The sequence below is a fragment of the Nelumbo nucifera genome, chromosome 3 (assembly GCF_055504915.1).
Source record: "Nelumbo nucifera cultivar China Antique chromosome 3, China Antique-T2T, whole genome shotgun sequence".
Classification (NCBI taxonomy): Eukaryota; Viridiplantae; Streptophyta; class Magnoliopsida; order Proteales; family Nelumbonaceae; genus Nelumbo; species Nelumbo nucifera.
In genome coordinates, this window is record NC_142651.1 from 32,588,212 (window position 1) to 32,600,858 (window position 12,647).

A 12,647-nucleotide genomic window follows, 5' to 3' on the forward strand; every position below is an offset into this window, starting at 1 on the left:
CCTCACTCCTTTTTTGTTAATTAGTGAAAGAATGTACCTTGAACCACAAGCATAAATCCTTCTCGCTGTTGTTTACTCATTTATTTTTGAGTAAATTTCTTAAACTACTCTTATGATTTAGTGAATTGACTAAATGTACCCTTATTATTTGAAAATTGACTAACACCACCCCTACTGTTTCTGACAATTGACTAATATTTCCCTTGTCCGTTAACGCAAGCATTAAAAAAACTATTTTGCCCATCATTCTTCTTTACACTCTCAAAATGAAAATTTTGACACTTTATCAGATTGTCGAGACTTATCTCCACTGCTCTCTCTCTCTCTCTCTCCCGCCCCCGCTCTCCCTTGTTCCACCGGCCCAAGTTACCTCTGAGCACATTCAGAGGTAGCGGATGAAATTTTGATTCCACACATGCCCCCCCTCTCTCACTCTCTCTTCTTTCTCCCTCATCTCTCCCATGAATAGAGGAATCGATGAACCAAGTCCAAAACTCAAAATGTTGATTGTGAGTTTGAATAGAGGTCGACTTCAACGTTTTAGGACCAGTTCTATGTTGCCGAAGAAGGAAAAAATGACGTTGATTACATGAAAGACAGTGTTGCCGATGAAGGACCAGTTGCAGGTGACAACCATTGCTGCACGATGAACTGGTTCAATGCTTGGGTGAGGTGGATAACCTCATCACCTCTGGTTCAACATTGTAATGGAGATAATGAACAGGGTATCAGGCAAGAGGTTGGGGATGATGGATGAACAGTGTTTGATGAACTATGCCAAAATCTGATTTGCGAGGAGGTAGAAAATCTCACTGCCTCAGATAATGAACTGAGTATCAGATTTATGGGAGATTGGGGACGATGGATGAATAGTGTTCAATGATGAACAATGCTGAAATCAAAATTACGAATCAGTAGACAGGCATGGTGAGTCACCGCCGCAAGGTTGAACCAAGAAGGAAAGAGAGAGAGAGGGGAAGAGATGGGAGAGCAGAACAAGGTTCGCCGCCAGCTCTGTTCGGTGTTGTGACCTTGAAGAAGCTGAACAGGGCCGATGTGCAGTACTGTATACATCACATCTTTACCCTTCTTATAACTTCGACACCGGCATATGCATTCTTCCTAAACCCTACCTCCAGTCTCTCTCTTATTTTTCTCTTTCTTCTCACAGTTTTCATCCCCTGTCACCGACTTCAGCCAGCAAAGTAACTCATTTGCTTAAATGCTTTGGTCCTTCAACATCGACAGTTTAACAGTCCAACTATCAAAACCAACCTAACCCAAACCTCGACAAAAAAGAGACCCGCCTTTCAAATTCAATCCCGAGTTCCTGACCCAAAACTCGAAAGCTATATAAAAAGCCAGAATTCTCACCAGAAGAAACGGTTGGCCAAAAATGAAAGTTCGTTATCATAGGCTCTTCCATGCTTCTCCCTCCAAGTCCTCCCCTCCATTCAACCAAGCAAAAGCACTCGTCACTGAGTCCCACTAGACCTCCCACCAAATTATCATGCTCATTCCACCTCTGCTCACAAATGTCCATCAAGATCTGATGCCACACCATCGGAACTGCTTGAAACGCTAATGATCGTTGAGACCGTTTTGGTTTCCGAAACACCACATTGGCAGTTTGTTGCTTCACTGAGTGTGAAACTTGTATCTGCGGGGGTTTCAGGTTTTCTTCATGATGGCAAGAGACAAACTGTCATTGATTTTTTCTATAGGGTCAATAAGCTAGGGCTTCGCCCATCAGCTCTGATCGACGACTCGAAAAGGAAGCTTCTTGCATGAGAATGTCACCTGCTTGCAAATGATGAGCAATTTGAATGGTTATAAGAAGGGTAAGTTGGGTATTTTTGAAAGTTATAACAGTAACGTAATACATATTTGAATGGTTTATGACAAAACGTTAACAGTAAAGGAAGTATTAGTCAATTATTAGAAATAATAAGGGTAGCATTAGTCAATTTTCAAACAGTAAAGGTATACTTAATCAATTAACTAAATCATAAGGGTAATTTAAGAAATTTACCCTTTATTTTTTCTATTCTATTAATTTTTTGTATGCACGGATTGCATATGCTTCTGGATTCACATCGTTAACCCCCCCCCCCTCCCCCCACAAAAAATAAAAAAAAGACAAACATTAGAATCATTGCTCTAGAGAGGTATTGGCTCTATGGAGGACTTAAATTTTGGAGGGTTTAAGGGTTTAGAGTTTAGGTTCAGAATTCAGAATTAACAATTTAGGGTTTAAATATAAAAATCAAGAGGTGGTCAGCGCGAATGGTAGGAGCGAAGTAAAGCCCTGCTCTAGAAGAGGGGAAATTCTACAACTACAACAAGCTGCCAAGGATATCAGACAGTCGATTTTTTTAAGTAGCATGATCAGAGAAGATATATAGTCGAGAACAGTGCATCCCTTGGTGCCTACTGTCTTGTGAACAGATCTCATAAGCAATAGAACTTATACAAATATCAAATAATAAAATGAAAAGTAAGGAAGAAGGTTAATCGATAACAAAAACTAATATTGATAATCGAAATATGAAATGGGCTCTCTCTCTCTGCAGTTGACACCATTGATATTCAGCATATCTAACAAGTAATGTCTTGCTTCCTAATTGGTGGAAATGGGCATGCAAGGTCAAAGAACCCAAAATATGAAATATGAACACTATAATCTGCTCTCTACCCATTAAATTGCCACCTCTTCCTCTGCATATGCCTATAAAAACATGCATGTAATTTCTTTCCCTATGCCTTATTAAACATGATAAGAATTGACATAGCTCGACTCTAGACTAACATACTCACAAATGGCATTAGATAACCTGTGATTGCACCTTGGCCATCTTATTCTGCCTGAAGTTGGGCAAACTCAAAACCAGCAATCTACTCTATCTTTTGTACACTGAATGTTCAATAACCAGATCACCTGTGAGCAGATGCATGCGGCATTGGATATGTCATTGGAGCCATGCTTACTGGGGCACCAGGAACTACAGATCCAGGAACTGGAGGTCTCACACCATATGCCATGTGTGCTGGGGCAGGAAGGTTCACCGGAGTTCCAACAGCTGAAACAAGAGGACCTCCAATTGGTTGGCCTATGGTAGTAGTGCCATACACACCAACTCCAGGAGCACCAGGTGGGGGCTGAGGTGGTTGTTTGTTGGATTTACCAGAAGATGCTCCTGCACTGGGTGCATTAGTTTGACCTGTGATCGGCCCTTGGGTAGCTGATATGTCTCCATTTCCCACACTAGTGATATCATGGATGCTTGCTCGTCTCCTATCTTTGTTCATTGAGTTCAATCGGATGAAATACTTCTGTGCATGACTTGCCACCTGCGTAGGCGTCCTGGACACCACAAAATTTCTTGATATACTCCTCCAATCTCCCTTCCCATATTTGTCCAATCCAAGAAGAAACAGCCTATTCATAATAGTAATAATAATAATAAGCGCACAGAAGTTAATACATTAAAAAAAGTAACACAGCAAATACTACAAACACTCCACTACTCTCATGGATAGAACTTATTAGGGAATGTCATGCATTGTAATAAGATGAATGCATACATCATACATGACAGCATTGTCTTTGTATCTTACCAAATATTCAGGTTATGACCAATAAGTTTAGGGTTAGGTCTGTAAATTGATTTTAACATCCCTTGCTGGCTTATGTTAAAGGATAAAAATATCCCTTATGTTATCCTGCCGTCAATCACTGTTGACAACTAGCGATGCACATGACGTAAGAAATTATTTAAATCCCCAAACTGCCCTTATCTAACATTATAAAAAAAGCATGTAACATTTTACAAGCCACTACAAAGTGTATGAAACCATTGTATAAAAAAACTCCCAGGCACCATTTTATTAGCTTTAGGAGCACTGAAACATGGATTGTCATATGGCAAGATCCAAATAAACGGATCATACACATGGTATGCTAAGATCCAATATATAATCTGGCTATCCACGTGGAATGCTAATTCTACGATGATCTTGACCATCTAAATAGAGTAACATGAGGAGACCTGAATTTGGGCCCTTGAGTAGTGTGGCAAGGTCTGATTCATCCTTTCAGTGCTCTAACCATCCAATATTAATGTGAAGTAAACTGCCAAGATACAAACCCTGACAAAGGCCATCTAAGTGGTGTGTCAATATATAAACTTTGATCCATCATCACTTCGAAAACACTAAAGCAACAGTCCCAACCAATCCTTCCCTGTCACAAATCTCTACCAATACACTGACATTCTGGTTCAATAGTACTTTTCTTGGTAATAAATAAAAAAGAAAAGTTATTCAAGAAAGAAGAAATTACTAAAAGGTAATAAGAAATCACCCACAGCAAGAGAAGAAAGAAGACATACCAAAGGATTGAAGTTGCTAGATCTGGTAAAGACATTTTCATCTCTCAAAGGAAGTACATCCTAGATCTACTCCAAGATACAAACAAGCTGGGTTCACATCCATTGAGCTGAACCATAGACATGGTGGCTGTAGTGGTAAAATTGTCTCCGGTATCAAGCGGTATCAAAGGTTAGTGTAGGGACTGTTATATTTCTCTATGACCAGGTTTGATAATAGCATATGTCATGGCTATGCTTAATCAAGACATGCATCCACACAAGGCTATTCACTTTCCTTCTGTTGAGGGATGGTTCACATTTCACAATATTGGCAATATTTTAGTGAAATTTCTCCAAAATTTCCACATTTTGCTAGGGGCAATATGAAATTATCTGGGAATCTTTTTTTCCTATCACCTCTAATATACTGTTGATATGTTGGCAATATTTCAGATTTCATTGATAGACTATGCATTTATGGTTTAAATTAGAAAATTTCTAATATTTCATTAAATTAACATACTTTTTTAAAAATACTTTCCTAAAAGAACAAATGGGATTCGGCAATTGAATGATTGGTTTACTATTTTGATGCAATTCACTAAGTTGATACAATTCAAAAGAAAGAACACAACTACAAAAGAGGATTCTCAATCTAATAAAAACATATAGTGACAAAAAATACAAAGGTCAAAATGGAAAATAAACAACATACATAATAAAGAGGAGATAGATAAAAGAAGGGAAGGGAAGGAGAAAGATACCTATCAAAGCCTCTTAATCTTCTCTATTTAATTGATACAGCTGTTTACTATGGATTTTTTAGCCTTAACCATGCAATTATGCTTCTTCTAACGTTTCCTTTAAAGTTTTATTAACAAATTCCATGTTTTTAGCAAATATTCTTGACTTTTTAGATTTTCTAAATATCTTAGCAAAATATCCCCATCCCTACATGGCGGAATGTCCATTAATACTCGAATCGTGTACCATGTTCTCAAGTACTTGAAGAAACACCCAAGAAAAGGTACTTTGTTTGCTAGACATAGTACTTCAGAGTAAAAGCTTACAATTAAGTTGATTGGGCTGGGCTCTAATGATGATAAGAGATCTACTACCCACTATTGTACCTTCGTAGGAGGTAACCTAGTGACTTGGTGAAATAAAAAACAGGCAGTGGTTGCTAGATCCAAGTGCCAAAGTAAAGTACCATGCCATGGCACATGATGTAGCTTGGGATTTTGTAGGTAAATAATGTGCTACCTGAATTGGGATTCCCTATTGCTAGTCTCATGTCTCTTTACTGCAACAAGACTACACTCAGCATAACACATAATCCTGTCCATTTATTTGGTGTATTTGGGATTAGCTTTCCTCTCTCTTTCGGGTTGAGTGGAAGTCAAGCAGCTTGGACAAGTTGTTTGAACCATCTACTTTCAGGTTCCCAAAAAGGAGAGGAAGTCTATTGTGGAGATACACCAAAGGCTGCGTTTTAAGAGGAAAAGAACACTCGAACTTTCGAGGATAAGGAGAGAAGTTTTGGAGGCTATCATTGAAACCATCACAGTAAGAGTGGCACATTGGGTGAAGACTTTGGACCTCCAGCCCCAACTCTCCCTCAATATTTTCTGACAGCATTCCAAAACCCAAAAGAACAATACAAAGAGACCCAACCCAAAAATTAAGACAAAACCAAGGACAATTACACAGTGATACCAATCCCAAAAGCCACAAAACATACCCCCTAGCTTCCCAACCCTCCAAAGTACAGCCTCAAAACTATTGAAAAGAGCCCAAAACCAATATCAAACCTTTGATTCTTTCATGTCAACTTACTTTTGATGTTTTCTAGTCACTACGCCAACTAGAGAAACAAGATAATTTACAAAAGAATAGGGAAACAAGGTAACATCAATCAGTTTTTTTATATAAAAAAATCATTGCCCAGGCGACGCCTAGGTGAGTTAGTTGCTTAGGTGACAAGGTGCTCTACTATCACCCAGCTTTGACTTAGCACATTAGAAAGTAGAAACTAAACTTTTGAATCAATCCATACTTGGTCAACTAAAACCAGGATCCCAACAATCTGGAAAGTGGAAACACAAGAAACATGATAAATTTAAAAGAAAATTCATAGAAATTTTTTACCATTGAAATTTTGAAATGGTCAAATCAGAATCATAATTATAATTCTCAAATTTTCAGTCTGAGTGTTTTTTTTGCCAATAAAATAAAATTTATTCAAAGGAAAAAAGAAGATTACAAGGTAACCAAGTCACCCAAGAGAAGAAATAAAAATAAACCACCCACCAACAACTACTCCAAATCTATCACTCTACATAAAAACAACACTCCGGCCATCAAACCCACCTGGAACAGAATCAAATGTCCTCAGTCCCCTTTTATGGTTTTTTCATCTTCTGAGTTATCAATTCTAAGTTTATATGAAGCTAAACATTGAAAAGCAATACCATAATTTATAAAATACAGATAATACTACTTTGTGCAGGCAGGGCAGTCCTTCTTAATCTGCAGCTACTTCCCTAGTTCCACTGGCATTAAATGGGCTAAAAGAACATTCCAAATTATAAATTAAAACATAGTGGATTTTTCACTCAAGCTAGGTAAACCACTATAGTATGCTCATGTTACCATGTGATAGAAATTTCAGTGCTAAGAATGTTAATTATGAGAACCATAGACTGATTACCCTGGGACCCATTCTATACTGTTTCCATTGCCATGACACGAGTACCTAGGTTTCAATATCCTCCTCTCCTTTTGTTGGTTTAATTCTTCTCTTTAATATCTTACTATGACTTTTGCATCACAAATTTAACAGCTTCTCTAGCGTAGGGAGAAGCAACAAAAACATGTAGATAAGATAAATTGAACCAAAAGAAGAAAAATGGGGGTCTAGAAGCACAAGAATATGACCAACTACCATGTTAAGGCATTCAAGAAGAAAATCCTAACCCAAACAAGATAAAGTGGGAGTATGGAGACATGATAACATGACCAACTACTATGTCAAGGGCATTGAAAAGAAAACCAAACTCATGTTTAATCTATTTTTAGACTACCAGAAAAAGTGCCAACAAAATTGATAACCATCCCAATCCATGGGGGTGGCAGATGTGAATCCCTTCTTAGGATAAAATAGATGCAGAAAATACAGAAGAAAGTCATATCGGTGTTGAGGTGATATAGAGAATCAAGTTTATTTTCATTGACCACAACCAAAGAGACTTTAGTAATAGATATAAGTGTAAAACATCTCATTCACCATTTCAGCCAATCATATCATATTGGATACTCAGATTATAGTTCAATTTTCAAGTCATGGCATACTCCACGGGTTTTGGTTCCCAAGTAAATGACTTGTTAGTTATCAGAAATATTACCCATGGAGCAGCAGGATTCCAAAGCAGGGATTCATAAAGCAAGTCCAAGCTTTATGCAACTCAAGAAACAGGAGTTCACCAAAGCTGAATGCTAGTCAAAAGAAAAGAAAAGAAAAAGTAACCAAATAGCTCTAAATTAAATAATTCTAAGTGGAGGAAAACAGATACTAGAAAACAACTTTCACAGAAAACATAGTATTAAATTACTAGTATAGAGACCTATAAATCAATAAAGTAATGAAATAGTAACCAATCTCTAACTAAAGTGATAAACAACTGTTTCTTTTGCAGGAGATAACTATATTCCAGAAAATAAATAAACACCAACAAATATAAGTTCACCTGTGCTCATCTTCTGTCCAAGCTATCCCCTTTCGACGTTCTTGATCTGACCTCAATGACTTCCCTCCATGACTAGAGTCACTCTGGAAGTTGCCAAAATTACTGCCCTTTTTAGCAGCCCCAGAATCATTTGAATGGTCCATCGAACCCTCTGAAGAAGAAACATAGCAAGGCAAAGGCACACGGCCAGACTCAATCCCATTAATGTCTTCAACTAAGAGTTCATAATGATGTTTGACCTCATCAGGAGTTTTCCCTGGTACAGATGCTGCAATCTTCTCCCATCGATCCATAGAATCCTCAGGATGGGTTGCCAAAGCATTCTCAAAAGCTTTCTCCTGCTCCCTACTCCACAAGGAGCTAGGACCTTCCTCATCTGTAGTCATCAAGCCTAGTTTTGATTTGCTTCAAAGAGTTTCATCCAGAGGGAAAGGAACTAGGAAGGGAACCACAAAAGGAAAGAAGAAATCTACCAAAATACTCTGAAATCTTGGCCAAACCCAGTTCCAAGATCATAAAGACATAAGAAACCAAGAACTTTTCCTTTTTCTCCCCCTTTTCTCTTTATGTCCAGTATAAAAACAAAAGGTTGTCTGGATTTTCTAGAATAGCTCTTGAAGTTTGGATCTGAATTATTGCTGTGAGAAACATCTACTCGTTTGCTTATTAGGCAAGAATTAATTTAGATGGTAAGATTTGTAAAGTAGCATTTTTCATTTTTTTTCTTTCTTTTCTTTATTGAAAAGAGACAAGGATGGGAGCAGAGGGATCAGACCAGAGGGATAAGCATAGAGAAATCAAACAGACCTAAAAAGAGACAAGGAACCTTCAACATAAACCACCTCCCATAGTAACAAAAGCAAAAAAGAAGAATTCAATAGAGATTTCCTCCGCAGTAGGAACTGGGCATCTGAAGTCTGCAGACCTATCGACAAAAAATGCAATAGAATTTTGTTAGAGCATGAGAAATATCTGATAACCCCAAGAAATGATTCAACAAATACACGAGTCGAAAGAAGATAAAAGAAAGGAAACCGGGGATTTGAAAAGAGCCCATACAAAAATAAATAAATGAATAATAATAATTAAGTGCCTGCAATTGCTAATACTTAAATATAATTTCCAAATAGCATTTTAGAGTGTAAATCCAGTTGAAAGATGACCTTTTTACAAGTATTGTTTTGACAGCCAGCCGATAGAAAAGCATTCCTCTATAAAAATCCAGCAAAATTTAACCATCCCATTACAGTGGATAACAGCACCATATACTTGGGTTTATTCTCTTTATTAGAATAAACAAGGAACAAAGCATAAAAAAATAAAAATAAACTTTTGCATACAAACAGTGTAAGAGTCGGAAGATTTTTCCTTCAGAAACGCATACAACAAAATGGAGTTCAAATACAAGATACCTACCTTAGATTTCAAAACCTCTCCAAACAGTACAAAGTATTAATGATACCTTAGTTTTTAACTATGATTACGACACCCCACCTCAAAATATCCATCATTTTCAATGACGAAGATCTTTACAGTAAAACTTGCATAACAATTTCCGTATTTTAACCATGATTATAAAAACCCATTTCCATATTTCTGGTCCTTTTAGTGTTTGACGTTTAAAACCTTCGATGATGATGATGATGATGATGGTAATAACAACAACCACAACAAGGTGACAATTTAGAACTCATGATAGTACATCTTTTTTTTCTATAACAAAGTGTATTAAATAGAAGCCTAGCCTTTAAGGGAAGAAAAGCCTAACCTTCAAGAAGCAAGACATTCCTCTAACAACAAAGAAAAGCAGTTAAAATTAGTAACAGATTCCGTGGTTAAGATGCCAGGAAAATCGTTTTCTTTGCTATTTCTGCCCATTTTATACTTCAAATCTTGTAAAAACAAGGGCCCCAAATCTAGGATGATTCCAAATGAGATGAGATGCTGAACTATGAGACCTAAATTTATACATCTCCCACAAAAGAAAAAAAAAAAAAAAAAAAAACAGAATTAAAATAATAATTCGACAGCTGAAATGAACCTACAAACCCAAAAATTTAAATGAATTAACGTTTAAACAGAAGTAAAACTGAGAGATTTTAGCAAGTAGAGAACAAACATAAAAGAAAAAAAGAAAAGCTAAAAAACAAATTTCTAAGAAATGGAGATAGTACTAACCCTAACAGGGTTAGAGCAGTGAAAAAGTAGGGAACAGCCACTAGCCACATAACCTAGAAAAACAATATTTTCATGAACAAAACACCTCATAAATTATCCAAATTTGCAGGGGTAGGTCTAGAAATTTACTTGACGTTGATGGGTTATCATGAAGGATGCCCATGAAAAAGAAGGGTCGGTCCCCTATAGGAACAATCACTTGCAACGACAGCTGGGATTGATAAACGCCAAGTTGATTAAACGTTAAACGGTTAAAGTGGGAAAATTAGGAATCTTCAGACTTCAGTCCTGCATACACCATTAATATCTGACCGAAGAGAGAGAGAGAGAGAGAGAGATGGAGACCAGTCGCTTTTTCTTATCAAATGGTGAGAGAAAGAGAAACAAAAATATCCGTCAAGCGATGGGATAACGACCTGCAGTTTCTGCAACAAAATATATGAAAACAAACTAAAAGAAAGAGTTGAATAGATTTATGCGTCGTCTTCACGTTATCCTTGCTTGCGAGAAAAACATGAAACGGGTTTCAAGTTTCAACTTTCAAGCTCCGAGGGCAGAGCATCAGTGCCTCCCTCTACGGTTCTGAAATGGATACAGCTGCTGCTGATAGCAGGGAGCTTTGTTTGCATTAACCAGACTCCATAGTCGGGAATTCTTTAACATAATAAAATAATTATTTATTAATAAATAATTATATCCATATATCGCCGACACATAAAAAAAGGGGGGGAGGGTTGTTTGTAGGATAACCTACCCGGGGACATGGGACCCAGGTCAATTACTACGAGGGAAGAGATCCATTGCGCAGTCTGTAGTCTGTAAACTCTATACGACTGTACCCTGAGAGCTGATACAGTGATACCCACCCCTTCAGTGTCCTGGAGAGTGGAGAGGGAGAGCCACTTCTTTTCAAACACCTGTCCTTCCATTCAGAGTTCAAAGAGTTTTTCAACCCGGATGAAAATTTCAGAGCTTGCCCATTCACTTTTACATAATGGAAATTGGGAACCATATCGGTGTAAATGAAGAATGATGTAAAAGTTTACATGTGTTAGGTTTTATGGAGTGTAAATGAAAATAGATGTAAAATTCCACTTAGGTTTATATTTATTGGTGTTTGGATGGAATGGAGTTTTATATTGTGAATCGATGTAAACCTCATCAAGCATAAGTTTTATATTGATTATTGATATAAATATTATATCCATTTTATCCATGTAAAATTTTACACTTTTTTATCATTTTTTTAAAATGTAATGGTCATTTATTATATGGTTCAATGTAAAATACATTTATGTAATGGTCACCTATTATATGTTTTACAATAAACTGTATAATAGGTGATTGTTACATTTTGTCATTTTAAAAATCGTGATAAAAAAGTGGAAAGTTTTACATTGATAAAATCGATGTAGTATTTACATCAATAACCGATGTAAAAGTTTATGCTTGATGAGGTTTTAATTGATTAGTGATGTAAAACTCCACTCCATTCAAACGCCAATAAATCTAAACCGGAGTAGAATTTTACATTGATCTTCATTTACACTCCTTCTAAATGCCAACAAAACCGAACCAGTGTAAACTTTTACATCGTTTTTGATTTACACCAATTCCAAACGCAACTTAAGGGGTGATCATTCTTGGGTCGGCTCATAAGCCTGGCCCAGCCTAGCCCGAAAATTTTTAGGCCCGTGCCTATGTTTTTGTATCTGACGCCTGCTTGGCCTAGGCCCATATCAAGCCCATAAAATTCCAATCCAAGCTTGGGCCTAGTACTTCAAGTCCAACCCCCCTATATATGGCTTCAAATATATGTTACAGTATTTTTCATATGGCAATATATATATATATATATATGTATGTATATATTACTATAACATTTTTATGATAAAATAGAAAAAGTTTATCATATATATGACACTTGTTAACATACATTGTCAACACATGAGTCAACTTAAATGAGAGTTTCCCTCTTAAGCAAGGCCTTATATAAATGAAAATAAGGCTTTTATTCTCTTTCTGTAGCAATTTGGGACTTGGAACATAACACTACACACTACTAAACCTGTCCACAGGCTTGGTCAAGCCGCATCTGAACCAGGCTTTGCCTTTATATCAATAGAACACATTTAGGCCTGAGCTCGACCCCAGACCTCATATAAAGACCGAAGCCCAGGCCTAAGCCTGAAGCCTAGGCCTGAGCCCAAAACTCGAGCCTAGAATTGAGAAAAAAGATTCTTTTTACTCAACAACAAAACTGATCTATTTATATTAAATGATCTCATAACCCAAAAATACTGAAAAGTCTCACTATGGCTTGAGAAAAGAGAAGAGGAACAAGAAAAAATAT

The 12,647-nt window shown here is 36.9% G+C and overlaps 1 protein-coding gene across 6 annotated transcripts; it reads right to left on the minus strand.

The window, feature by feature from the left end:
- Nucleotides 1-2,510: 2,510 nt before the first annotated feature.
- LOC104591730 (transcription factor SRM1-like) lies at nt 2,511-10,337 on the minus strand. 6 transcript variants are annotated; one of them, XM_088899979.1, is made up of 4 exons: nt 9,533-9,818; nt 8,117-9,041; nt 7,775-7,858; nt 2,511-3,439 (listed from the first exon to the last, which is right to left on the minus strand). In XM_088899979.1, the coding sequence occupies exons 2-4, from the start codon at nt 8,500-8,502 to the stop codon at nt 2,935-2,937; spliced, it is 975 nt and encodes a 324-aa protein (XP_088756105.1). In that variant the 5' UTR covers nt 8,503-9,041; nt 9,533-9,818; the 3' UTR covers nt 2,511-2,934. The 6 variants fall into 6 exon arrangements, with proteins under 6 accessions (XP_088756105.1, XP_088756107.1, XP_088756108.1 ...); XM_088899981.1 differs by lacking the exons at nt 7,775-7,858; nt 9,533-9,818 and adding an exon at nt 10,295-10,337; XM_088899982.1 differs by lacking the exons at nt 7,775-7,858; nt 9,533-9,818 and adding an exon at nt 9,885-10,123.
- Between the last annotated feature and the right edge of the window lie 2,310 nt (nt 10,338-12,647).